The sequence below is a fragment of the Serinus canaria genome, chromosome 6 (assembly GCF_022539315.1).
Source record: "Serinus canaria isolate serCan28SL12 chromosome 6, serCan2020, whole genome shotgun sequence".
Classification (NCBI taxonomy): Eukaryota; Metazoa; Chordata; class Aves; order Passeriformes; family Fringillidae; genus Serinus; species Serinus canaria.
Window position 1 is genome coordinate 19,747,196 of NC_066320.1, and position 27,855 is coordinate 19,775,050.

Sequence of the window (27,855 nt, forward strand, 5' to 3'; positions counted from 1 at the left end):
TGAATAACTAACTGGCAAGAATGGAAAAAGTGGCCACAAGTCTTCAAACCTTCTGAAGGCCTAGGAGCCATGGTCCAATGGGTAGTTCATCCCTGTTTGCAGAGCACACTTTTCACTCACAACAATACTTTGTGCACGTGTACTGGGAGCTGCCCTTCTGGAGAGTGAGTTCTATCACTCAAGCTCTTGAGTAAGCCTTGAAATTATTTATTGAAATTAACTGATAAATCCTATCTGGATTTCTCTATCTTAGTAAAGCAGAAAGAATGCTTGGCAAATTTTGGCACACATACTTCTAAGTTTTACAGGAAAGAACCACACAAGAAAAAAAAGAAAGAGGTGAAGGAGGGGTCCATCTAAATCTAAGAGTTTAAGGCAGAAGAAAAGAGAGAAGGGGAGAAACATTTTCTGTGTATTTACATAATCACAGTGCAGGTAATTTGTGCCCTTATGTCGATGTAATGGCAGTCTAAGAGAAACCATGTTACATGTAAAAGTATACTGAGAAATGCCAGACAACATTTCATAGTCCCTGTCCTGAAAGTAATGGGACATAAATTAGCTATCAGTGAAAAATACCATTCCTTCAGCCAGTATTATCTTTCTTGATGAAGAGGGATTAATGTATTGCCCAAATCAATGCTGCACATCAGCCAGCCTAAAGATATGTAGTCACTTCCCCACAGTTCTGTGTTACTGCAAGTTGCCCATATTTCAACAGTTCTTTTGCTTTAAATGTTTATGAAGCACATTCCTCTATATCACTTATTCATCTCTAGAGAGAAGGAAAAAAAACTGATGTCAGACTTAAGTCTTAAAGTAATTCTTTCTTCATCACAAGGATATTTCTTTAGTCCATCAACATAAAATTAATTATATAAATCTTTAGGCATGCATTAAAACAAAACAATTTCCATTCAGAAGTTTTGCTACAGGCTTTTTGTTCAACTCACAAAGTACACTAAGGAGTGTAAAAAATATTTATTCAACCTAATTCAACATAACTATAATTTTCAATACTTAAAAACAAGATTTACAGAGTAATGACCTTTAACCACTCATATGAAATCATCTTACAGTCCATACAGTATTTTATAACTGCATTTTTACAACAACTTTAACTTCCAGAGGAGACAATGAGCTTTCCCATGAAACACGTTTCAAACCCAAAAATTTGCATCATTCAATTCTTTCCATAAGACTTTAAAAAACAGTAATAAATTGCTTGGAAATATATACAGTGAAGACCACTGAAAAGCTGTTTTCTTGAAATGAGGAATTCTGTAAGAAATACAAATTATATTGTTTCAAGACTATCTTACAGAGTGTAGCAACTTTCAGAGTTTGCTACTCAGTTTAGGTTTTATATAAAAGTGAGCCTACTAAGACAAATATAATCAGCAGACTTACAAGGTTATAGTAATTCTTCCATTACAGCAAGAGCCTCAAAAGTATTTGATATTGATTGAGCATATAATTTTTAACACCTGTATAGGTTTTTAAAACTAACTGGTCTTTATATACACTTTTGTACAGTTTTAAAATATTACATCTTGGTAATTAAGATAAACATACTATAGAAAAGGTACCTTACTTTGAATTTCTCCTAACATACATTATTGCAGTCAAATAGGAAGTCCATTCTGCATTTACTTCATTTCTGGTGAAAAGAAATATTTACTAATGAATAATTACACTCAAAGATTTTTAAGCTATTTTTCATGCATTTGACATACTAATATGAACAAGAGAAAACTTCGAGAAAAACAAAGAAATTGTTGTTAAGAAAGAACTTCAAATACAAAATCCAGATTAAGTCTGGTATGAATATGCAATGGCCGTATAATGTTTGTCAGAATTTACCTTCACAAAACAGTCAATTCCTGTTGAAATTAGGTTTAGAAACACATCAAATAATGGAACTGCTAATGTCTCCCTCAACTGACTACTTTAGACATATGGGAACAGTAAAGCTTACTGTATGAATAAACTTTCTTACACATTTAAGATTTATCCTGTAGTCCTTTACAAAATGGAGCCCAATGACCTTAAGCCAAGTACCCTGCTGGCAGGATGCTCAGCTCAGGTACCCAGAGTGTAGTGTCAGCCCCTTGCAGCCAGCACTTCCAGTAGGGCAGGAGAGCTTAGTCCTGAGCAGAGCTGAGTTACACACTCAGGTCTGGATGCTTCAGGGGATGTCCTGCTCTGTCAGTTCATATGGAGCTTTAGTGTTCAATGCTGCTTTCTCACAGCTTTTCTATGGGTATTTACACAACATAAAGGAATATGGAAACTAAACAAGTGTTCTAAAACTTAACTACAAAATAAGCAAGTGAAATTTGTTTCCCCCTTGTAATTATTTTAACTGTGGAGGAAAAAATGCAATCCAGCACCAGTTACAAACCAGTAAAGCCATGAGAAAATGACACTAGGCACTGCAGAAGATACAACAGGACACTGAAAATTACTAGTAATAAAATGGTCACCTGAAAGCCACGCTAATTTTAACACCTAATATTTAGGTGGTTAAAGCTGACATACAAGTCCTGTAGAGAGTGATCTATCTTCTGCTTTCTCTGTCATTTGGGTATTTCACACTCCCTGTTTAATACCAGCAAAACTCAAGGAAAATTATTTCTCCTTGGTAATGACTCACATTCCCCTTCTAAAGCAATCTCCCTTCATTGTGTGAAATGCTAAACTGAATGACAGCGTGGGTACTAAATCACCTAGAGAAAAGGCATTTGGATATAGCCTACCTAACTACACTTAAAATGTTCTGTAGTTGATTCTTTTTTTTTTTCATTCAGTATATTGGCTCAAAGAAAATAATTCAAAAGCCTATTGCCCAACAGAAATATCCAAAATATAATGAAAGCCAAATCACATTCTTAGGTTCAGTGGTTGCTGAAAGGATTTACTCTGCCACAAGACAGCGCTTTATTGTATTTAAAGGAAAAAAAAAGAACAGAGGAGCAGCAACTTATCACAATTTTCCACTACTGTGCAATAACAATGGAACCAATACAACATGGAAACCTGTTAGGTGACACTCTGTGACATCTGGAGGTTACAGTCTTACGCTCCTTCTTGTTCAGGATAATTTAAAATTTTGCGGTGAGCTTGGCGCAAATATTGCTGCTGCTTGAAGTAAACCTTAAAAGCTCCTTTTATAGCAACAAAAGCAATTCCACCCTGAAATAAAAAGACATTTTGAAAACCTGCACAGTTCAGTGTCATATCACTGCAAACATTCTTAAAAATTTCCAATCAGAGAAGATTTGTTTTCTAAACATATGGTATTTCCTTCTAAAGATTAACTAATTAACCATTAAAGATTAACTAATTAACCGTTCCAAATGAGTACTCAAAGTTTTCTGTCACAATGCACTATTACAGAGGTTACTTAAAGGGATTACAGACTGAATCTATAAAAGCTTTTATTTCCTTGGAAGTCTCCCCTGTATTCTAAATTTTAAAATCAAAATCTTATTTCAAGAACAAAGAAAATGCAGATATGTATGTTCTCCTCCCTTCTCTGAATGTATACTATACACACAAGGCACAAGAAATAGTACTGATAACCATTCTATAACTAGACTGTGAAAAATGGCACTTGCCAAAAGTGGAGTAAAATAAAATCTATTTTTGTAAAACAATCTTTTTTCCCTCTAGAAAGCTTCACAATATGTTTATCTCAAGTCTTCAAAATGAGACACCAAGAAGCTTTTAGTCTGCATGAACATTTGCAATATCACTGTTTGATCAGCATAAAAGAGAGGGGTGCATAAACATGCAGGAATAGAAAACGGGCTGTGGTGACAGTCAGATGAGCAGGGATTCCCTATTACCAACCTCAGTGTACTTGTCCTTGAAAGGCTGCAACCAGAGAGGTTATTCACAAAGGAAGAGATTGTCATTCCCTCTCCATTTGTACTCTATGGAGAGTTAATTTTCCTCTCCTTGTTAAAATAAGAAACAAAGGGTTTTTCTCTCAAAATCAGTAAGCAAAAGCTAATATGAAAAGGTTTATAATATAAATCCCAGTCTTCCCTTACAGAGACTGCTCTTAGAAGATGCTGGTTCCTCATCTTCATTGTCAGCCTTAATTACTGCTAAGGCTTACCTACTAGAGCGGCAGATAAAACTTTCATCCTTGTCATGAACTGAGATTAGTTTCAGTCATAAAGACAGTCTTTCACACACATGATGTTTGTCCACTGCTAAGACAGGCAACCTTAAAAAAACCCCTTCCTTTAATCAAATACCGTTCTTAAAATTCTGGATCAATTTATGTTCCTTTTTCCTTTGCCTCCCTCCTTCACAACACCTCATATTCCTCTAGTATAATAATTTATGAAACAGAGTATTGAGTCTTACCAAGATTGTCCTTTGTAAATTTGAGTTAACACTGCTGAACATCAGCTTGCCAACTATTGTGGCAATAGTAGGGAAAACTAGAGCTCCACACAGAATACGTGTGGCAGAGACGTGATCTGCCAAAGGGTTGGCCTCTGCAGGGATACGAGGAACAGGACATCCAATGCCTAAAGGGGTAAGAATGAGGGAAGAAAAGGTTACATAGCCTATATTGCCTCAAAAAAGAACACAGAAAATACATTACTGTCCAGTCCCCACTTCACTACAAATCCATAGCCCAATTACTTTTTGAGAGCTATCCCCCTTCTCAGTGAATATTCTGTTTCCATTAAATGACTGCAGTTTTACTTTCAAGTAAGACCCATGAATTTTAGTAACTTGTTTTGTTACTAAAGCATGAACCGAAACCATGTTCCTGCAACTCCTGCCACACCCATCTCAGGACATACTACACAAACACAATCTAAACAGAATGAACATGAAATAGAGGGATAGTGTTAATCATCTCTGTTTAAAAAGAGCAAAAGCTACTTGCCTATCTCCTAAAGGCAGAAGTTCAATATTGGCATTTCCTTTTAAACTGAATCACATTACCTGGAAATATGCTGTTCAAAATTTGTAGCTTATTAGAGTATTTGCGCCACAGTCTGAGCACATAGTCCTCCCAACGGATCATCTTGCCCAGTATTAGCATGACTGGGATAGTGGGAAGGCCAATCAAAAGGAATAAAGGATCAGCTCTCTCCATCACATCAAGACCTTCTTTGTGACCCACAACCTAGAAAATATGCATATAGTTGACAAACATAACAAAGGCCATAACAATCTCACTATGTACAAATGAACAAAAATGTAACCTAAAAGTTGATTTTGTTTGAAGCTGCTCGCATGTTTTAAGCTAAAGAAAAAAGAACACTGTTTTACCTAATTTACTCTGTTTTCTCTTTGTATCCTTGGTTGCTTATGGAGCATAATGCAGGTGACCTACCAGCCCTATTTTGCAATTCATTATTATTGCAGAGAGCTGTAATAGAATTCCCTACCATCTCAAAAAGGTTTTGCGTGTTTCTGTGTAACTAAAAGCCTAAACATCTGAAACGCTAATACAGCAAGCTTTCCAAAATGCATTTAGGAATTTACAGTTTTATAACAATTAATTCTACACTCAGGAACTGATCAGATTCTACTGTTCAAAGGATAAATTGATAATAGGTAGCTAAGGATGTTTTTATCAAAATTTTATGTTTTTCAGAAATACCTTAGATAACAGAGATCACAGTATTTAACTATTGTTTCTCTGGACGATGCAGGAAGATGAACATTATTTTCAACTGTAGAGGAAATATCTTCACATTTACCTTATTTTCATATGTAGTTAGTTCAAGGATTTTAAAGCATCATAATTACTGCTATGTCTAGACTTTTCTGCTGATATATTAAAAAACTGATCAGACTTTTCCATTTATAAAATGCACATGTTACAACTGTAACAGAACGGTGCCTTATGTCTTTTGAAAAGTACACTGCTTTAATTTTAAATAAATCTAATAGGACTGAAGATAAAAAATTACATTAGAGTGGTAGATATCCTCTAGATTTGTCTCAATTTAAGAGCATAAATGCTAATACAGTCCTTGAATTGCTTCCAGGAAGAACAGGCTCTTTCATGACTTTTTCTCTAAGAATCTGGGAAGACTAAAAACACTAAAATAATAATTGTTTGTCAGGTACTGGATTTTCTGATGTGTTTTCACTGACTTCTTGTTTTCCCCACAAGTACAATAACTTATCGAGTCTTCAATTGCACAAAAAATAGAATTAGTAAGTAAGAACATGAAACAGCAAAATTGTAAAAAATGAAAATAACAAACCCAGGACTTCTGGAATAGGTAGGACACAGGGAAGAAGCTACAGTAGTGTACCACAGTACCTTCAAACTGTACATTTTTACCTTGCTCTGAAAAGCATTCCATGTTACACCTCTAAAACAGGAAGTTGTGTTATATACCACAGCCTCTAAAAACAGGCATAAGCAATATTGTTGCTGCCAAAGATTATTCCTGAAAAAACGTTCAGCATTTGTCTTCCAGCTTCTTCAGTATCTTCTACTCAAGCTGTGAAGTCTGACACTATCCTTTTTCTCCTTATAGTCCTTATCCATCCAAAAATGCTTCAGTATCTTGTATCTTTCTGCTTTAGGTAACTGTATTTCTCTGCTTTCAGTAACTCCATCTGACTTGTTACTGACTTAGCTATCACAATGTCAATTCTGTATTTATTTTTCTGCACCTGAAGTCTAAAAATAGCTTCTGTGCTTCTCTCTGGCCCTTCAACTAAAGGAAAGGAGTATGAAATGCATCAGGAGAAAAATTGTATTAAACCTAGCAAGGCTGGGGTGGCAAAAGGGGTAGAATAGTTTCCCTCTACTACCCACTCAATCTCCTCCTCTACAAGCAAAACTAAATTATTGTCTTGCCCAGCATGCCACCCATACAATCAAAACATTAAATCATGAAAATAGCTAATTCTTCATATCTGGGATTTGACCAGCTGCCTAAACTAATGTTTATACAGATCCTCACTTCAAAAGCAAAACAACTTCAGAACAAAGCATTTATTTTTCCATCGGGCTACAGAGCTCTAGGGCAGCTAAAAAGGTCACAATTTCCTACAGAAAAAGACCTCAGTGTAGCAGTGAGCAAGGAGAAAAAGACTGGTGCATTTCCAAAGTTGTAGTATTACAGATGCTCCTGTTGGAGCCACAACAACGAAATATCCAATGAAAAAATACTTAATGCACCACTCTGTAATACACAGACTCATCCACTGGAATGAAGGGGGTATTGAAAGCCATTACACATCACCTATGCAGCTGCCCAACCCGTGGGCACACTGGTACAGGGCAACTGCAATCACTCATTTGGGCTCCATTTCTGCTTTCAGATCACAGAGAAACTGAACCAAAACAGCACACCATCTTGACAGGGAGTGACCTGCAGAACTGCAGGGCAGTACCACACTTCTCAAGAACTAGTGCCAAATGAGAGAAAAACCAGGTTGTATATTTAAAATTAGAACTGTATAGAGGAGTATTTATTAAGATATTGATTTGTTCATTCAATCTACAGCTGAATTAGCATCAGAAATACTTTTATGCTTTCAGGCAAAACACTGGTTATAGGAATCAACAACTAAAAGGGTAAGGAAGTGCTTCTGATTGTACAGTCTCTGAAAACTCTGGTCTCGTGGTTGAACTAGAATCACCATGAACAAGTGTTTCCACAGTTAATACCACCTGTCAACATTACTTTTCTATTTAAATAGTAAGTTCACAAGAACAGAAGCAGGAAAACTATTTTTCGCCTTTCAACTAATCATACAGTCTGAAGTAATTAAAACATTAATTTGCAGTGTTTTGTATTTCTTGTTTATGAATGAATTGCATCATTCGGAGCATGTATTTTCTTTTATACAATTAAAAAAAAAAGTAACATTATCCAGAAAATAATTTACCATCTTTCAATTTCAACCCTTTTGAATGTTACTAGCAGAGTTTTTCTCCAAGTAAAAGAAAAGATTAAGTCTCATGTCTTTATGGAAGAGTTACCCATTATTGGCAGCAAGGTGGTAATGGCACCTTTCCCATGAGAACAGAATTGGGTTCACCAGTCTGCTATACACAGGGCAGCCAGCTAGAGCAGTACTGGATTTTGTTAGTTGCAGACTGAACTGTGCCCCAACAGGCATACTTGCAGTTATAAACTATGACCAGTTAAATGTGAAAAACCATCTTGAATTCACTGGTAACTACACTGAAAGCAGCTAAGCATGTTTTAAGCCAAGGAAAGAGGAGTCTGAATTGACTTTTGCTTTCAGAGCTGGCAGGAAGAGGGAAGACATGTGTACCTGCATGACCGTCACCGCTCCGTACGTAACGGCTGTCCAGTATATAGAGCCCACCATTATTCCAGCTGCAGCAAAGGGACATGCCTTTGAGATCAGGCGATCTGCAAGATCCAAAACGTAAACAACTGGACCTATGATAAAGGAAAAGTAAGGTTTCAAGAGAGAGATATATATATAGATAGATACACACAGATAAAAGCATACTGTAGAAAAGTCAGCATCTATCGCCAATAAGAAAGAACAAACGAGGCAAAGTACAAGTCTGACATACCACACGTGCTGTTTAAGTGAATATATATAAAATATATTATATCATTAAAAAGCTATTAAGCGAAACCTGTAACTTCTGCCTACCTATCATTTCATTTTTCCAGGAGATTGATAAACTGCTTAAAGCACTACTTTACCCACCGATTAGCTTCCTTTGCGTTGAGTAAGAATTGTTCTTTTGTAGAAACCACTTTAGGCTTTGTGCCTTTTTTATTTGTTAGATATTTTAGTTTTCTAAAGGAAAAAATACCGAGTTGTTGTAATGTACTTCATGTCCTTGTCTTTGACAGCTTCACCTGAAAATTCTGTCACTAAACTATCCTGCTATGTAGTAAAAAGTAGCACAGTTAATATAAAAGATTCCTTCCACTGGAAGAAGCTGCATTCAGTATGTTTAAAGGATCACCTCTCAAAACACTGGAGGAAAAAATACTCCTATTCAGGTTATTCACTGCCTTTGATAACAACACATGAATAGGTTCATTGTTCTGTCTATGCACAACTGCACTTTCCAGACTTACATGGGGCAAGACAATAAATACCCTGACTACCTTTGGTGAGGTAAACAAGGGCAATGCCTGCATCTTTTCTTTGAGGGACTGCAAGAGCATGAGTGAGGCAAAAGCCAGAACACTGAAATGTACGCACAGAAGTGAAAACCATCATCACCATAATCCACATTATTTTTGTATTTGTCAACAAATTCTACATACAGACTGTCCTCCCACAGCTCATGTGCATGAACAGTTCCTGAGAGCTCCCTCCTACTTTTTCCTACTAAAATCAGTGAAAATTCTCAAAACCAGCCTACAGACATTCCTCAAGTAACTAATCCCCCATGTCTCTCAAAGTTTACCCACACTGACAAAATTGTGACTCCCATTTCATGACTTACTCAGTTCTCTTTCTAGAGAACAGCTCTATTGTAAATGGCTTCAAAAACCCCACTTCCACTCAGCTCAAGTCAGCTGGTGGAAAAAAAGCAACAGGAACATCCAGTTCAACTCTTAATAGTTGTGTTTGACTTTCCAGAACACTTAAGAAGGTGCTGAGATGTTTATCAGTATGCTGGAAGTAGCAACAAGGTCATAACTAAAGTACTAAATGCACAGGAGTTTACACATCTTGACTGTTTCCCAGAGTCACTGAAAAAGTTGTTTGGTTTTACCATTTTGAAAATTTACATTTGAAGACAGGAGACTCAAATGACACTGAAGGTTGCCTTATAACACAAGTACTAACAAATTACACCTACTGATAGTAATCATTAAGAGAAACCTGGGTATCGAATCTTGAGAAAATATTAGAAAAAAAATTATCGAAACAATCTTTTAATCAGGCCTTAGGAAGGAAGTAGTGAGAAAGGAGGACAAAACAGTTTTTGCTTTTTAAGGTGGTACTGAGGAAGAAACAGGAAAATAAATATCACTGATACTCAAATTAAAGAAGAAAATATGAAACAAAAATATTTTTCATTTTGAAAAATATACCATGCTTTAAAGAGTTTTTTTTCTGCCAAACTGTTTTCTTTTTATTAAACTGAAATAATTATCTAAGAAACACTTTGGTTACTTTCAAAGTGGTAACAATATTTGTTCTATTTAGTGAAAGTTCATGAAAGAGCAGAAAACAGCTCACAGGAACATAATTATCATAAATCACCAGAATTAATAGGCAGTATCAAATCTAAAATGGAATTATGATTTTGAGATATTTCATGAAAGGTTGTTTTGAACTAGTAAATATATAAAGAAACACACACTGTTACTTATATTCACTGATGTCTCCTCAAGTTGATATTACTTCTAAACTATAATAATAAATTAAATTTTGTGATGAGGGTATCCTTTCACAGAATTTTTAGAAAAAAAAGTTTCCAGTAGTACATTAAGGGAAGTCTTAAAGTAAATAAGTTTCTGAACTGTGATGCCTCAGGAAAGGGTATGACTGATACTATCTTCAAAACACACCTGCTGCAGAAGGAATAGGGCCACTAAGCAAAGCTTCTTGGAAAATCCTTACTCTGCCTGGTGTGACCTTGATTGACTTGTAGTTAAATTGTGCTAGAACAGCTCTGAGTTACTAGAAGAGTTACAGAAGGGCAAGACTGGCTCACTTGTTTAAGGCACTTCAAGGTCATGACTGATGTTCCATGGACCCAGATTAATTTCCCTGCTCTACTACCAATGTCTTGTGTACTCTTACACAAGCCTGAATTTTTGTGCCCTTACCTTTAAAAATAGAAAAAGATGGTATTATGAGGAAAAATATATCAAAATACCTGAAGGGAGTCTCACATACTTGTATGCAAGAACTGAACAACCTCATGCAAGAATTTTAGGCCAGTTTCAGAATCCAGGAATGTTGGAATCTAAGCTTTCAAATACAGTATGCCAGGAATTGCAGGAACAAATTAAAATGCTTGTTATGTTAATGTATCCTGTCCAAATTATAGTTGCTACCCCTTTTTGCCATTGTTGAAATAAAATGCAAATGCGTCTCACATTACAATTTCATCAGTCAAGATACAAACAAGAATTTCAAACAGTATCAAGTTTTGTGGTGTATTCTGTGTCCAGATGGAAAGCCAGTTTTCTTCCCAAAGCCAATGCTAAATGTTATTGTTTGATGCCTTCTTTATGATGGGGAGTTACCCTATTCAGCAAAGCTGAATTGTGGCCGTTATATGAATAACTTGTAGTAAGTTTCATACAGGCTTATGTCTTTTTTTATATCAACAATGCAATATTGTTGTGTATATTTTCTTTCCCATTACTCAGTGTTCTATCATGGAAGTAAATGTCATCACTCAAAATTCCCTTGACACCTTCATTTCGTCAGCCCTTAAGCTAATAAGAAAGAGGTCCTATCCCAAAGAACTGCCAGTGAGTTATTTTCAGCTCTTTCATTACAGAAATAAGATTCTTTAAAATCCTCTAAATGCCTGCACTCAATTGCTACATCACCAATTCTCTAACAAGCAGTTTTACTTTTAAACAAAATTAAAGTTTCCATGGTGACATTTCATTTTCTTGATTTGCTTAATATAGCCCATAGAACACATGGGCAAACGAGGGCTGAAATAACAGCAAGCACTGCTAATTTAAATACATGCAACATACTGTGCATTATCCTACTTGGCTACTCAAGTAAGAGACTCTGGAAGACCATGTCCAACTTTTTTTTTTCACCTTGACAAACCAAGTTGCAGCAGTACCCAGCAATCATAAACATTCTGCCTCTTGATTACAGGGCGATATTGTCTCAGAAACACCTCCCGACCAAAGTGAAAGTATGTTTTTCCAGTAATGCCAAGTGCTGCTTAGGAAATTCTCATCTGAATTTCCTCTGATAAAGTGTCTCTGCAAGCTGAGTCAAAAAAAGGATGTGTTTATGTGCTGTGTGGCAATTGCTGAAAGAAGTCACTTTCTGCTCAACAAGAAAAACAATCCCATTAGCCAGGAAATAATTACAGGTCAATCCCAAGATTTATCTGTATACCTAAGTGAAATAGATCCAAAATTTTTAGAAGGTATTTAACTAAGCCACCAAACAGGATGCAAGCAGAATATAAAGTTATTTCTTTCTGTCTGGAAATGGGAATAGACAAATTTCCAACAGAAGTGGTGCTCTGAGCACAAGAAAGGAGGAAAAAAAGGAAAGCAAGAACAAATAAATAAGCAACAATTTAAATTATCCATATCTTACCTAGCTTTGGAAATACTATTAAATATTCTGCATTGCACTGAGGACAAGCAACTCTAGCAGTACTGTTTCCTCTTTGCTTTTCATCCACCCAGCGCTGCAGACAAGTCTGATGCACCCATTTGGTGGAGCCCCTGCACCTGCAGGGCCTCACCCACTCTGCTGTCCGATCATCCTCATCGGTAGCAAAACAAACCCAGCAGCTTCTGTAATCACAGGAAGGAAAAAAAAGATATTTTCTGCTACTTTTACATGCCTCAAATAAACATTCACATGTGAAAGCATACAGAAGGAAAATGTGCATCTTAGAGGAGATGATGGTTATTACTTCACTCTTAATCACCAGAAGTGTAAGTATTTTGTACCACAGTTTTGCTATAAAATCAACATAATAAACATAATTTTTCAGATAGCTAAACAACCGCTTTATACATTCTGAATTATTAATTAAACTTTTAGATAATTTATGATTAAAAAGCATTGAGTCTATAGTCCAACCTTTGAATAATTCAACATATGGAAAATCCATATTTTTTAATGTTTTATCATCTCCTTCTACAACATTTTGGTAAGCTTTTTTAATTTTAAAAACATAAAATCAATACTGTAGTCTGTTACTTGGGAAACTAAGTCCAATCCACTTAAATAATAAAACAACACAAATGATACAATATATCATAAAAAACTCTAAACAGTTATATCAAATTAATTTGCTGTGTTTGAAAAGATGAAGTATTTAGTTCAAACAAGTTGACTTTGTATAATATAAATTAAGTTACAAAGTACTTAAAAAATACTATTGGACCAGTAGAGGAGGAAATTTCTGCTTTGGACAATTATGTGGGCATAAAAATTCAAATATATTAATTCTGTAAGAAGAAAACACAAGACTGACTGATAGTCTATACAAGCTCACCCGACGTGAGCATAGAATCAGGAACTCCCAGATATCTGGTCTGATGATTAGGCCAGACTTTTTGCCAACTTGTGAGAAAAAGCAAAATACGGAGCTAAACTAGGAAAATATCAGATATGTTCAGCCAGTAATTTTTACTGTGAAACAATTTGCTAATTCCCATACTGAAGATATTGAAATTTACATAATAAGCCAGAGTCTATCAAAATAAGAATATTACTATAAGTTTTATATATAAAGATATAAAATTGTTTGATTTTTAAAAAAATCTTTTATGCAAGCCACTATAATCATAGTTAAACCCTTATAAGGGAGCACAGCAACAGCCTCCTTATAATGTAACTACCAAGACATAATCTAATTAGACACTGTGACCAAACTGAAGTTTAACATCACAACTTTGATGTTAAACTTTTTGTTTAACATCAAAGTTAGTTAGTTTTGTTCTCTTAACAACCTGGGTAACATCATTAAGACAAAACACTAAAAGGTTTCTTATCTGTAATGAGTAACAGACAGTAACTGAGGAAGAAGAAACTGAGAAATGCTCAGACACTCGAAAACAAAACAACTTTATTATTTGAGAATAATTATTGTGGATTCTATGCCAGGATGTTACAGTGGTTCACAATGCTTTTCCTCTCACTTTTGATTTTGTTTAACTCCTCTGAGGAAAAGGAAGGGGGAATCTGCAATGGGAAATTAAATTTTGTCAGGCTCCAACTTCAAGACATGAAAAATACTAACAGCTTTGCTTTTAAGACGCCACTGTTTTAGGTAGTATTCTATTTGTAAATTTAAAGTGTTCCTTTACAGAAGAATAGCCATGCTTTTTTAATAGAAATGATTGTGCCTATAAAGTACTTGCAAGACTAGATCTTTTTAACATCTACAGTAGTAGAAGTATGTTGAAAAAGTTGCAAGTGTGTCAGAGTAGAAGGCAACCTGGAGCAATTTTTGTCTTGTAAAAAGGGAATATAATTGAGCACACTGTAAAAGGATACATACAATTGGCATACTTATAAAAGGGAATACAAACTGAGATTCAGATTCCAGGGAAGACCAGAGAGAAAGCAATTTAATACTGAACAATCCATAAAATGAACCTGGAATGTCCATGTGTCCAGTTGTAAGTACAGAACACATTATAGTAGGCACAGATGTAAATTTAAACTGGTGGTCTAAAACTAGAGCTTTTCAGTGGATGACTGACATCTGGAATCAGAACTGTAGTTTCTTCCATTCATCTTAATGGGAAGTTGAAATCAAAGTCTGACTTGGCTTTTTTCTGTCCTTCCCCACACTGGTTTGTATCAAAACTGTCATGCTATTCACTCCTGTAACACCACTCTTCTTTTGCCATGATGCTCCCAATGTGCACCTACTGCCATCCCAGGTGAAAGGAGACATTACCCTTCCTAAGCAGGAGGAGCAAAGACACACAAGCCACAAGTTAGTAAGGATCTAGATGAAAATGCTGAGACCACAACTAAGATTTGTAAGGATTACAAAGCATGGCTGACAGGTTGGTTCATGGCACTCAATATCAAGTTCTTATGGAATAAAAGTTCTTGCATTGTTCATTGATTTTTATCTACATTAAGAATCCCCAAATTTACTTGAACAACAAATAATACCATACAATACTACTGATACTTGTTCCTCTTCAGAAGTTTTTTTTCTGAATTACAGGTAAACATTCACTCACTCATTCCACATCCTATTTAAATCTACAACTGCTCTAAATTTGTAGTTCAGATTTTTATTTATAAATTAAAGGCTTCACAACAGAACTAGTTAGGTCTAAGGAAACATCACAAAATGCAAGTCTAGAGTTATTCAAATAGATTAAAACATGAACATTCAAACAGATTTAAGCATGAACATAATCTTGCTACACTGCAATTTTAACTGAATTTGTCCATGACAATGGTTATAGATTAAATTCTGTTCTCAGGTTCTCTGTCAAGGTTAGTAAATCAAGAAAAATATGCATCTTTTCTTTAATTGCTTCTTGCCAGCCAATCACGTTTGAAAACCTGAAAGACCTATGAAATTAATAACAAAATCCTTCCCAGACTTAAACCTTCAGCAACTCATGAATAATGAACAATAAATTCCCTGTATACTGTCATCAGCTCTATCTCTTTCCATTGACAGCAGCTGTAGCAGAAAGGACTAAATAAAACCGTTTCAAAACAGGTATCTAGGCTCTTGCCAGATTTTCCATTTTCTTGTACTGAATAAAATATGACCTTGATTCTTACCACTGAATCAGGCTGCTACTCAGATAACCTGAAATAGAAAGGGCTGAAAAGGTGGAACAAAGCATTGTTTCTGATAGAAACTTGAACCTTTTTCCTTGATGACTTTCTACATAGCCAAATCAATAACACTAATGTATTTTTCCACACTTCCTTGGCTCAAAAAAAAAAAAAAATCAAAACAAAACATACAAAACTCCAGACCAATATCACTATTGCAGCTCTGAATATAAGGTTACAAATGCCTTTTAGATTCAGCTCCCCAGCCGATGAAGCTTTCCAGTCTCAAAAATTCTATTCTGACTCTGAGAATAAAGCATTTTTTGGATCTGTTTTTATTTTTTTTTTTTCTCTAGCAAAGACAAACTCTTTTCAGGGCACTGCTTGTGCTAAGAGCAAAGGAGATGGGGAGAAAGCTGTATTGAAGAATTAGAGATCCTATACTCCAAATGTTACATGACTAAGAAACCAAGGCCTGTCTAAAACCAGGTTCCTCCAAACCACAAGTTTCTTACCAGCAAGGAGCCTGCTCTCTCTGGTACCTGGTTGGAGATACAGCTCCAACACATCCTTAAGACCTCCAGGATCAGACATACCTAGACTACTCTCCTTTTTATTAAGCTATACCCCTTCTAAAGGTTACTTTTTCCCAAAACCAGTCTTAGATGGGAGGGAAGACAGTATCTAATTCACGTTTTTTAAATCAAATCTGACTCAATTTGTGAAAGCTGAATCCATCTTGAAACAATTTTGTTTTCAAGCAGGCGTGACTGTGCAAACCAATACAAAAAAGTAATTTAAAAGCAGTATGGTGATTCTCTATACACACTAGTAAAAGGTTTGTAAAAATTTCTAAAGCCCCAAAAGCCCAGCAGATATCCTTGTATCCACTTAATGGAAGATGATTTACTAGACTGGGACAGTACAACTGTTTTATAATCTAGTTTCAAACATTCAGTACTGAAGTAGGAATAGAAACATCTTGGAATTTTCCCCCTTATGTTCAGTGCCGTACAAATATGAATGGTCAGCAAAACCAGAAAACTTCTCAGAATAGAAAGTCCTATTTGACTTTCAGACCTAACTCTTACTGTGGGAAATGCAAATTTGAACATGCATGATGTGCTCTAGAATCATGAGCGAGAAACACAGTTTCCCTCTCATTACAGTTCATTCATAAAACAAGAACTTTTCTGCATTTCTCTCACATTATAAAGCTCTTTTTCTTAAAGTGGCAGGAATTTGCTAATATCTTGCTGCAAGAGTAAAGCATCCTTGTCCTACTAAACAAAAGGTGTCAGAGCAGCTTATTGCAATTGAATTTCACATCCAAAAAAAAGAAAGTGAAAAGGCTGAAACATAACTGATAGCAATAATAGCACAGAGAGCCAAGTCAGTGAGGGGTGAAAAGGTACCTTGAAAGAAATGACCAAAAGCATTCCAATCACTAGCCATAAAAAGGCACTGTTCTAAAGGATGACCCAAAAGAAGTTTGCTGTTTGGAAGAGGCAATTTTTCATGAGCTTCTATAACAACTTTTTACGCATAGTCTGTGTCAACAGATAAAATATCTTGGATGATGAATAGTGATATGCTTTATACTAAACTGGCCAGCTAAACATGATCTTGTAGTACTTAGAGTGTAAGTTGGAAGACTAGGATGTCAGAAAAATGGAGTTACCTGGTAGCATTAGGCTGCTTTGGAGCTGGCTGGAATTTTAGCAGGTACAGCAAACCATTCTCTCAAAAAGCAAGAGAAACACCTCATTGCAAATGCTACCACTAAGCATTTCCTTTTCCAGAGTGTGAAGAACCAGCAGCAATAAGATTGTACGCTACAGGGACACTGCCTGGTCACAAGAGAATGTAACCATAGCCTACAAATCCCTGATAAAGGCTACAAAGGAATACCATTAACCTGAGAAATGTTAGCTTATGTCATGCTTCACAGAGGAGATTAAGTGCCAGAAGAGATGAACCCACTTGCAGGATGGAACACTGCTCTTTCCCCAGTATTTTCCCAGCCATCAAACACACTGAAAAATACTTTAATCTTCAATCCAACACTCACCTATCAAACTCAAAACACCCTTACACTATCTTAACAGGAAAAACACACAAGGGAAATACATTGAGTGAAGAACAGACACTGGTGCAAAAATAGTGGAATTAGATGCTCCTTGGGGACTTCAGAGGATGCTTTTAAGGCAGCATGGCATAGCAGCCATAAGCCAGCCTGTTTCACTCATCTAGAAAACATGTTGTCACTTTGAAACAAAGTCTAAAATTCTCAAAGGAAGTCCTGAAAGTCATCTGACCTTATACCAAATTCTGCTCTGCTTAGTCATCAGGATAGCCTGCAAAGCTGAGTAGAGGAGACATTGTTAAGAACCTAGACATACACTTTACTACAAAAGCAATGCTTTCAATAGAAACAGCTCAAGTAAAAAAATCAAGCTAATGTTGGTGTGAACACATAGTCACACAAGTGGTATTTATATATAGGTACTGACTTCCTCTAACCTCAGGATGAGAACCTATAAACTAGATTTTAAAAAGTTTTTAATAAAAGCATGCGGATAACTAAAACTCAGTAAACAAACACATTAAAACCCATAGAATAATTAACTAGAAAGTGCACCAGAAAGATCTACTGATTATCAGAAGTTCAGTTCAAGCTTTATTATATTCTTAATTACGGCTTAAATCAAGGGGAAATATTTCACACTTGCGTTCACTGCACTATATAAAGGCAGAGATATGAGTAAAGGATAGTTCACCCAATCCTGCTGGCTGCTTTCTACCTTGTGGATAAAATAAAACCTTTGATGCCAGCATCACCTACTGTGCTTAAATTTGGCCTTATTTTCTTATTGTCTTTGCTTCTAGCCAGCTTAGAATAAGGAATCCCTCCTCACATCTAGCTATCTTGTTGGATTTTGGTCTCTAGTTTGCCAAAATCTAGACTGTCAGTAAAAAAAATTAGCTTTCATTCTGAATAAATTGAATTTTTGCAACCAATTATTCAGACATGTTCCTTTCACAAAGTCTTCAAAATTCAGTTATCTTAAAGGCATTAATATTACCATCCTCTCACTTTTTCAAAAGGAAAAGGTGAGAAATCATCAAAGCTTGGTGGCCTTGCTATCAGCCTTTAAATATGCAATGAATTTTGATGTTAGAAACATTGTTTTATTTCCTAAGTGAGGGAGGAAGAACAGGGCCCTTCTAGACGTGCACAAAGGACAAATCAGGAAAAACTACTACTCATACAATAAGCACTTCATTATTAAAACATTATACATTTTGCTAACTGAACTCTTACTAATGTACAGTAGCAGCTTGGGCTACAACTATCAATTTAAGCTACTGAGTGCCTGCTGGGGGTGTGTAATACTGATTCTCACCATCCTGGGAAGAAAAACAAAAGTGACTAAAGCTAAGTGGAAAAAGAAAAACCAAACAAACAAAACCTAAACAAAGAACCACATACACACACACAAAGCAATTTATTACCGAAATGGAAACATGCTTTGAAAAACATGATTTGAACAGAAAGCTGACATGTAGTCAAGCACTTACACAGCAAATAGTGAAGAATTCTAATAGCATTAAGTTAATCCTTTAAAAATTTAATGGATTTTTTTATAGTGCAGACAGCATATGATACGATATAGGGAAAACATTTTCTCATGCCTTGTTTGACAAATCTGTCAATAATCACAAACACAGGAGAGATGTGAAGTAACTAGGAAATTACACATTAGAGGCTATTTAAAGTTACTTCCTAGGATGTGACTTTAAACATCTCAGTTACTAATTAATTACCTCTAAGATGACCAGAACCCAAATGAAGACAAAAATATGTCGTTTCTATAACCAACAATGCTATTTTGCACTGGGGGAAAAGGAAAGGGAGTTGCATCAGAAAAATACCAATACTGGTATTTGAGATACATGTACAGAATAGAAGACAGATGCTACAAATATCAGGAGTGACTTACATACAGAATAGACCAAGTCTGACCTGTCTAAAACTGTAACCATCCTAACATTAAGCTGTTGCTGTGATAAGCAAATGGTAAGAAATGCAAAGTTATTCAGTGAGTCTGCACCATGAGAGCTCAATCTCCTCCAGCCATTTTCCAGTGTCAGTTAATGCAGAAGTACAAATGAATCTTTAGGCACAGTAGCTTTAGTTACAAAAGTAAATACTTTAGCATAAACATCTGCTAGAAACCAAACATGGTTCCTTGCTTTACATTCAGTTTTGAGGGAAAGTACTTGTGAAATAGAAGTTTGATGTTTTTTATGTATTCCAAGAGTTTCATGGTTAAACTGACCATACAGGGTAAGCAATCTTCCTGTTGTGTTCTTCCAAAGAAAAGAGAAGGAAAAAAAAAATGGAAGCGCAGCCCTCCAACTCCAAACCTAGGAAATTGCTTTGAACTCAAGAGTTTATGAAAGATAATATTACTCAAGCTATTCTCAGTTTATAATTTCTATTTTTTAACAGAAAATTTACAGTATAAGAGAACAAACCAAAAAGCTCTACTTAAGTCAGTCATCTTTTATAATCCTAATAATAAAAATTGGAGCAATTTCTGACCTAAAGATTACCAAAAAAATTTTAATGCCAACAAGATAAATTCTCGGGATGTTAATAACTCAAGAACAACAAAAACCACCTATCAAATGTGGCAGACATTGAAAATTTGGGAATGTCTTTACTCTGAATAAATGTGAACAAAACTGCACGGTGACTGATGGTAACATTAAAGTAACTCTCCTCGACAAGCTGTGGAACTGACTGCATGACTCACCAGCAGAACAGTCACAAGCACCCTGCACATGGTCTTCTGTAATTACATCCCTCACAGAAAGCTAGCTAAATGTTGGCACATTTTAGGCCAATAAAAAATATCCACTTCTAAACAAAAATATTCACATTCCAGGAGGTACTTAGAAGAAACAAATGAGAAGAGATCTGAAAGGTACATAATGACCACATTGCAGCTTTAAAATAGAGGGTCTTGTCTTACTTAGAAAGTGAAAAAATAATTAATTATATCAACATGGCTTTAAAAAAAAAAACAACACTGAATGTCAGCCCCTCTTGTCCATGACAACTCTTCTATTTACCATCTTCTCACTGTTTTAGCAGTTTCTTTTACTTTGTACACATTGAAGAAAAGCTGCATGGTCATAGGAGGAAACAGACAGAGATATCTAAACTGAGAACACTAAACAGTCCATACTTTCCATCAGCAATCACCTGAAAACCTAGAAACACTAACAACATATCCAAAAAGTTTGCTTCTGTTGTTTCCAAACAGAAGCACATACAAGGATTCCCTAGATAGTCCTTAAATAAAATGGTATTTACTTGTTACAGGGGAAACTATTATATAGCAGGCCAGTTTAATTTTTATGTTAACTTAGAAACAAATGAACAGCTAGCTCCTGATTTAATATAACTTCACTGCAATTTTTTTAAGCAGCATTCAAAAGTGGATATTTTGATTGTAAGTTTTCTTATCCTACAGTAGTGTTAGGAAGGAAGTGTCTAATCCTTCCCCCAGAATCACCGACACAAAAATCCTGAGCAGAAGCACTTCCATTGTGTTTTAGAAATTTTTGACAAAAAGCACTCATATTAGCATTAACATGACAGGAGCAAAAATTCTTCAGAGAAAAAAAGCAAATTCCCAATCCAACTAGGCAGGAAGTTATCTTAACTTCTAGTTAAAAATTTCAGAGCTGGTGCTAAAAAAGACCAAGTGCAGATTTGCTAGAAGGTGCCAGCGGACCGTACCTTCCTATTGGTACCTCCAGCATAGTATGCTTAAATTATGCAGTGCAACTGCTACTGTGCTGTTTTCCCTTAAACAGGGATTGTATCTAGACTTGGTATCACAGAATTACAGCTTGGAAGGGACCACAGGAGATCTTGTCAGATCTCCTGCCCAAGAGAGAAGCAACACCAAATTCAGATGAGACAGCAGAGCATTCTCCAGCTGGGTCCTGAAAAGCCCCACGGGCCAAGATCCATATCTGCACTGGGCAACTTGTTCCCAAGCTCAACTGCATAACTCCCATCCTCACATGCTGAAAACTTCTCTGTTCAAATTTACAGCTGATTCTCATCATCCTGCCAGGAACCTCCACAGTCAGTGTTCTGAACAGCCTCCTTGGTAGGTAGAAGGTAATCAGACCACCCAAGCCATCCCTTCTTCACACAGGCTTAGCTCCCTCCAGCTTTTTCTAGTAAGTCACATGCTCCAGCCCCTTCACCAACTTATGTAATCTCAACAGTTTCATTTAGAAACACCAGCCAGAAGCAGTTTGCTGTAACCACTTCAGATTGACTCCTCTTACTGTTTTGCACTGGCGATGAATTTCCTGCTTGTGGTATACTACTAATGCCAGTAAAAGCATGAGCAAGTCACACACTCTTTTCATAAAGGTAGGTATTTACATCCTATAAAAATCTAGTACTTGGCCCATTCTGCTGCTGAGGAGAAAACAAAAATGTTCATCAGAAAGCACTTATTTTCACACCAGGAATTTTCAACCCTCTTTGCAATGCAGAAAGGCTGTAAACAGGTTGAAATGTAAAAGCCTAAAACAGCTGGCATATTTGTTACCACTTTAAGTGTCACTTTAAAAAGTTGTTGCAAAATTGATACCTTACCCTTCTGATATTTGCCTCTAAATTATTATACATATATTTATTCAATACACTTGCATTAACTGTCAGAAGTTTCCATTTCAGTGAGCACTTAAAGACATCATGGCAAAGGAAACCATTAAAGCTTTAAGCACTATTACAGAGTCTGAACATTTTTATATGGAAGAGATCAATATACAGGAGTTTGTATAGCCTTTTTAGATAAAGTGAATGTAACAAATGAAAACATTATCTGAATGCCTTCATAATACATGGGATGCCAAGAGTTTGAATACAAAAAATTGTAAATTGTCTCTCAGGAGCTTCTTCACACTTAAATAGGAAGAGTAATTACCTACTGTCTGCAGGTAGAAGTTAATTGCTAAACACGTCCATTCGTTCCTAAGCATATCAAAGCAGACATCAGAGATAGAAAAATAACATACATTAGACAACAGTCAAAAGGTTAAGACAGTTTATAAACAACATGCTGACACCTGTATATTTCACATGGGCAAAAGGTAATGTACAGGTCTACATTAAGTCTCCAGTCTCCACTAATCATCCTTACTGGTAAGACAAGGAAGAAGTCAATCTACATAAAACCTTCACAATAAAGTGAAGCAAAATACAAAGAGATGTACCTGGGATGAAGCAGTAATGAGAAAGCCAAGCTATTATAAAGCTATTACTATTTCAAACTTTCTTTCTTGAAACCCACTCTCCAAGATAGGTGTGATTTTGCTTTTCCCATCTTGTATCAAAATCAACTTCCAAACAGTTGGGCTAAGGACAGGGAAAAACAAACTTCTTGTTTTCTTGCTAGAGATTAACTCAGCACAGTCCATTCTCTACTCTTACACAGCCTTTCCTTCTAAGCATGAATAACCTACTCAAGGAAGAACAGAAAGCCAGGTAATTCTAGACACTGACAAACTTCAACCAGAAGTTAGGAACAACACTTACAAAAGAGTTTAACTCCGTTGTGAAGAAAGAAAATAATTACTTGAGGTAGGACAAGGAAAAGAGACATGCCTAATCAGCAGAAGTAGAACAAACAGACTAACTGTAGAGATGGCATTCTGTGAAAATTAAAGATAATACATAAATCCTGTACTGTGTTTTATGTTGCTTATTACTCTGCATATCTTATCTGGTTGAACTCCACTCCTACAAAGTTACTCGTGTGTCAACTTCCATCAGTGAGAGAAATCAGAGCACAACATAGAGTACAAGTCTAAGATGTTCAGAATAAACATCTTCAATCAAGGACCACACTGCACTAATTCCACTGTTGAGGTTGTAGCATTAGGGTCTTAATCCAAAACTGTGTATTAGCTTATTAAACTATCAACAGTTAATTGAGCAAATAAAACTAAAACAGTGCCTGCACTTTCAAAGAAGGAAGGCAATTACTGATCTCAACACAAACACCACCAAAAATGGTGAGTAGAATGGAAAGAGAAACTGAAAGTCATGTACAATTCCATACATTTTCTTTTTTCTTGGAAAAAAGAAAAAAAAAGAAAATTACCATGGAATCAGATGACATTTCAAAAAACTGAAATAGAAAATCCAACTATCGATTTATATATCCAACTATAATATATATCCAACTATCCAAAATCCAAATTGCTATTTTGCAATTTTTGAACTACAATTGCTAGCATTTTTCCAATAAATCAATGATCTGGAAAAGAGAAAATTTAATTGCAACAGCATTCCTCTCTTGACAGTAAGAGTAATTTCTTAAGCAATCTACATTTTATTGTTTCATTCTTTTTCCTTTCAATAGGGAATGGCAAGGGTAGAGACTTAAAATCACATCATCTTGCTCTAGTTTTTATCAAGGATATTGACCACAACTAAGTAACTACCACTCAGTCAGAAAATTAGGAATGCGAATTCAAAAGCTAAACCATGCTAAAATTATCACTATGTTGATTCTTCAGCATGTACCTGCACAAGCCTTCAACAGATTTTCCAAAAAATGTTGACTAACACCTCTAAAGACTGAAGTAACAGAAAGCAATGGTGACCATGTTCTGACCATGGTGGCAAATATATGGAAAGAAGGGAGCAGCTGTCTTTAATTTGGATAGCATATGAAATACCACAAATCACTACCACAGGATATGCTTTGAAAAATAGAACCCCAGCATTCTGAAGCCTTGGCATAACCAACTGCAAGAGCAATCTGCATGTAATTCAACTGAAGTCAAAAGAATAAAGCTTAAAAATATAAGTACATTTTAGCATTACAGCTCACATTAACAGCACATAAAAAACCCATTGACACATAATTTCAAGTTTTAATAAAGATTACTATAATTCTGGAATTTATGCATTAAACTAACATGAACGAAGGCATTAAAATAATGAAATAATAATAAAATCTCACCATTTCGCCAGATTACTAATACCTGCCTTAAAAGTGTATGCATTAGTCCAGAAATATGGGGTTTTACCATAGACTGAAAAGATTTCTTCTTGCAGAAAAGTATTTCAAGAATTATTATCTGGAACTGTTATCTGAACATGAAAGAGAAGAAAAAAATTACAAGAGGGATGGAAATTCCAATTTTCAGGCTAAAAAAGATGATGCCAATCATATGGATTACTTTCCTAAATGCTGCAGATGAGAAAATCCACAATGTAGTGTCACTTCACTGTCATGATTCTTGTATTTATGCTACAGCAAATCCTTCAGGTAAGGTAGAAATTTTGAGTAACTGACTCCTTACATCTTAACAGCTATTTATCTTCTTCATTATAAATCCATGGGTTGCTTCCTAGACTGAAATTACGCAGGCAAATAAAGGATGGAGCACAACATACATCAAAGAAAGATGAATCCCAGGCAAGAATGTGGTGATGCTATCAAGTCAGTCCTTGCACTAGAGAAATCCAGCTTTATTAAGGAAATAAACATGTAATCATACAGGTATAGAATCTAAGAGTCAAGAGAAGACTCCAGCTGTTTTCTCTCCCAAACAGAGAATTAAAGAACTTGCTCTGGGAGCTCTGACCCTTGTATACAAAGCAGTGCATGCACTCAGATCTACACCAACACCTAATTCTTGAGACAACAGCATGGCACTACTCCCGGTAGTGCTCTAGGTACTGGAAACAAAAGAAAACTCTTCTTTTTCCCTTCCTCAGTAATTAGAATCCAAACGAAAGTTGTCTTCACTGGAAAGCTGTTTTCTGCACCTTTCACTAAAGGATCTGTATTTTATTTTAAAGTATGCACTTTGTCTTAAGGTATAATAATTTGCAATCACTCTTTAAGATTTTGCATAGATTTTTTCTCACTGAGGAAAACAAATATCTGTCATGAGCAAAAAAGATAACAGGATAGAAGTATTTCCATTCCTCAGAATCCTCTCAGAATAAACAGATAATTTAACCATGGGGTATGTCCCTTAAGATGAAATAGTGAAGCTTTATCTTGATCACCACTACAAACAACATGATCACAGTTATGTACAACCTTCAGAAACATCAGATGAATAAAAATCTGTTTATTCAAATGTAACACTGCTCCATAAACCCAATATAAACCAGAGAAATTATATACACCAACTGCATTTTGAGGTCTTGGTTAATCCAAAATCCTTCTACTGATCTTGTGCTACACTCTGAATTAAACTAAAATCCTAAATACTTGGTTTCTTCTTACTACTACATTCATCCCTTCTGACACTCCTGTTTCTAAAGTTTCCTATAATGAGCCCAAGGAATTCTTACATGAAAGCTCCAGCCTCTCTTCATACCTCCTTTTATGCTACTTAGGTACCTCAAATTCTTTCCCTGCTGTCCTTGATATTAAGGAAATCAGAGACACTGTCCAATTGTTTCACATATCAAGCTACTCCAAACAGACTAGGAAAAGTCTTTTAAAAGAGCCAGAGACACAAATTATAATTTAATAAACTTGAAAGGATACAAGAATATTAAATGTACATCAAACCCCACATCTCTACTACAGGTAACAACTGAAAAACAGTAAACTGGTTTGGCAACCAGGTAACTAACTTCCTTTTTTTTTTTTTTTTTAAATTAATTGTTTAATTTATCTGTTGGTCACAACAAAGATTAAAAACACAACCTCACAGCCATTTCCCAACAGGGTGAACCAAAACTTCACAGTGTGATAGAATACCCATGGGCATAAGGGCAGCCACAGAGAGTATTATGATTTCCTAGAAATCTGAATATTTATTACTAGACTACAAAATTCAGGATGTAGATTACAGTTTGTTGGTTTGTTGGCGTTTCGTTTTTTGAGTTGTTTTTCTTTTTCAGTTTAAGAGGAGTTGATTCAGCAACACTTTTATAACATAAATCATTCCTTCGTCATATCTTACCTTTTCAGTTTTTCTAGAGCACAAACTTTCCCTCCCCAAAACACTTTTATCTCTTTCTATATCAAACTGGAACTTCTCATTCCCAGCTTCCAGGCTGCCCTGCCTCCCACAGTTTGTATTTCTATCACCTGACTGATGACAGGCTGTATTTCATTAAATACAGTTGCCTTAGAGGCAACCTGGAAAGGACAAAAACACCAGGGTTCTTTTTGATTCCTTATGATGAAAACTTGACAGGTTCATCAACAGAAGCCTGACTGCTTCTTGATCCCCACCTTCTCAGATACCAGGCTACTCCTGCAATAACAGGCTGTGAATGTGGTTTGTTTGTAGGAATAGGTTGCAAGGGCTTCATGGATGAGTCGAAATTACACTTAAGGAATCTGAAGTACTCAGGGGAACAGAATGAAAGTGCTACATATTAAAATAAAAGCATATAGAGAAAACAAACATAATAAATAGGGTTTACAAGTAGTAATTACAGACGAGGAACGATGCTTAAGTCGTAATACTTTTAAGGTTGTAATTTTTAAAAACGCTCTAGAAAGCAATTACAGGCCTTCTTCAGATCATAAAACCAACAACAAAAAACACAAGGCCGGCTAAGTTGGGTCATCTTCTGGTGCCTCACTTTACGTGCACGTCAGTGCGTCCCCAGAGGCTCTCCTAGGCCCAGGGAGAGGCTCCTGCAGCCCCCAGCTGCCCCAGGGCCCGGGCCAGCTCCGGCACACACAGCTCCTGTGGCCGAGGGCTGCGGCAGCCATCCCTCCTGGCCCCTCAGCTGCCAGCGGTACCTTGCGCTGCTTTACGACAGCGCTCGCACAACTTCTGTCAGGCCACCAAGGCTTTTAGAGGGCAATAAAGGAAACCGGACCCGCGACACCGGCCCCAACCCGCCGCGGGAGATCACAGCCTAGCCCGAAAGTTCCCTCCGTGTACCTGTCCATGGTTTGCGGCAGCGCCAAGCCCGTCTGCTCGGCCATGGCCCCGGGCGGAGGAGCGGGCCCAGCCGAGGGCCCGGAGCCTGACAAAGGCGTCACGCGTGCGGCGGCGGAGAAAGGGGAGCGAACGGGAAGGCGGCAAATCCGCCCTTCCGTGGGACGGCCGAAGCGGCCCCTCCTTCGGCAGGCGGGACGCGGCTCAAGGCCGGTGGCCGGGGCAGGACGGAGCGCCCGGACCGCCGCGGGGAGACGCGGCGAGCGCTGAGCGCAACCGCGCCGCCGTCACCACCACCCGGCCCCGCAGCGCGCCTGCGCCAAGGGCGGAGCGCGAGCCCATGCCCGGAGCGCCGGGAGCGCTGGGAGCTGTAGTCCTGCCGTAGTCCCGCCGCGGTCCCGCCGCAGTCCTGCCGCCGCTGGGAGCTGTAGTCCCGCC

The 27,855-nt window shown here is 36.7% G+C and overlaps 1 protein-coding gene across 2 annotated transcripts; it reads right to left on the reverse strand.

Annotated features, from left to right (window-relative positions):
- Window positions 1-966: 966 nt before the first annotated feature.
- On the reverse strand, window positions 967-27,701 carry MARCHF5 (membrane associated ring-CH-type finger 5). 2 transcript variants are annotated; one of them, XM_018910776.3, is made up of 6 exons: window positions 27,421-27,701; window positions 12,265-12,467; window positions 8,287-8,387; window positions 4,975-5,158; window positions 4,381-4,547; window positions 967-3,195 (listed from the first exon to the last, which is right to left on the reverse strand). In XM_018910776.3, the coding sequence occupies exons 1-6, from the start codon at window positions 27,462-27,464 to the stop codon at window positions 3,079-3,081; spliced, it is 816 nt and encodes a 271-aa protein (XP_018766321.1). In that variant the 5' UTR covers window positions 27,465-27,701; the 3' UTR covers window positions 967-3,078. The 2 variants fall into 2 exon arrangements, with proteins under 2 accessions (XP_018766321.1, XP_009085528.1); XM_009087280.4 differs by having other exon boundaries at window positions 8,287-8,417; window positions 27,421-27,699.
- Window positions 27,702-27,855: the final 154 nt, after the last annotated feature.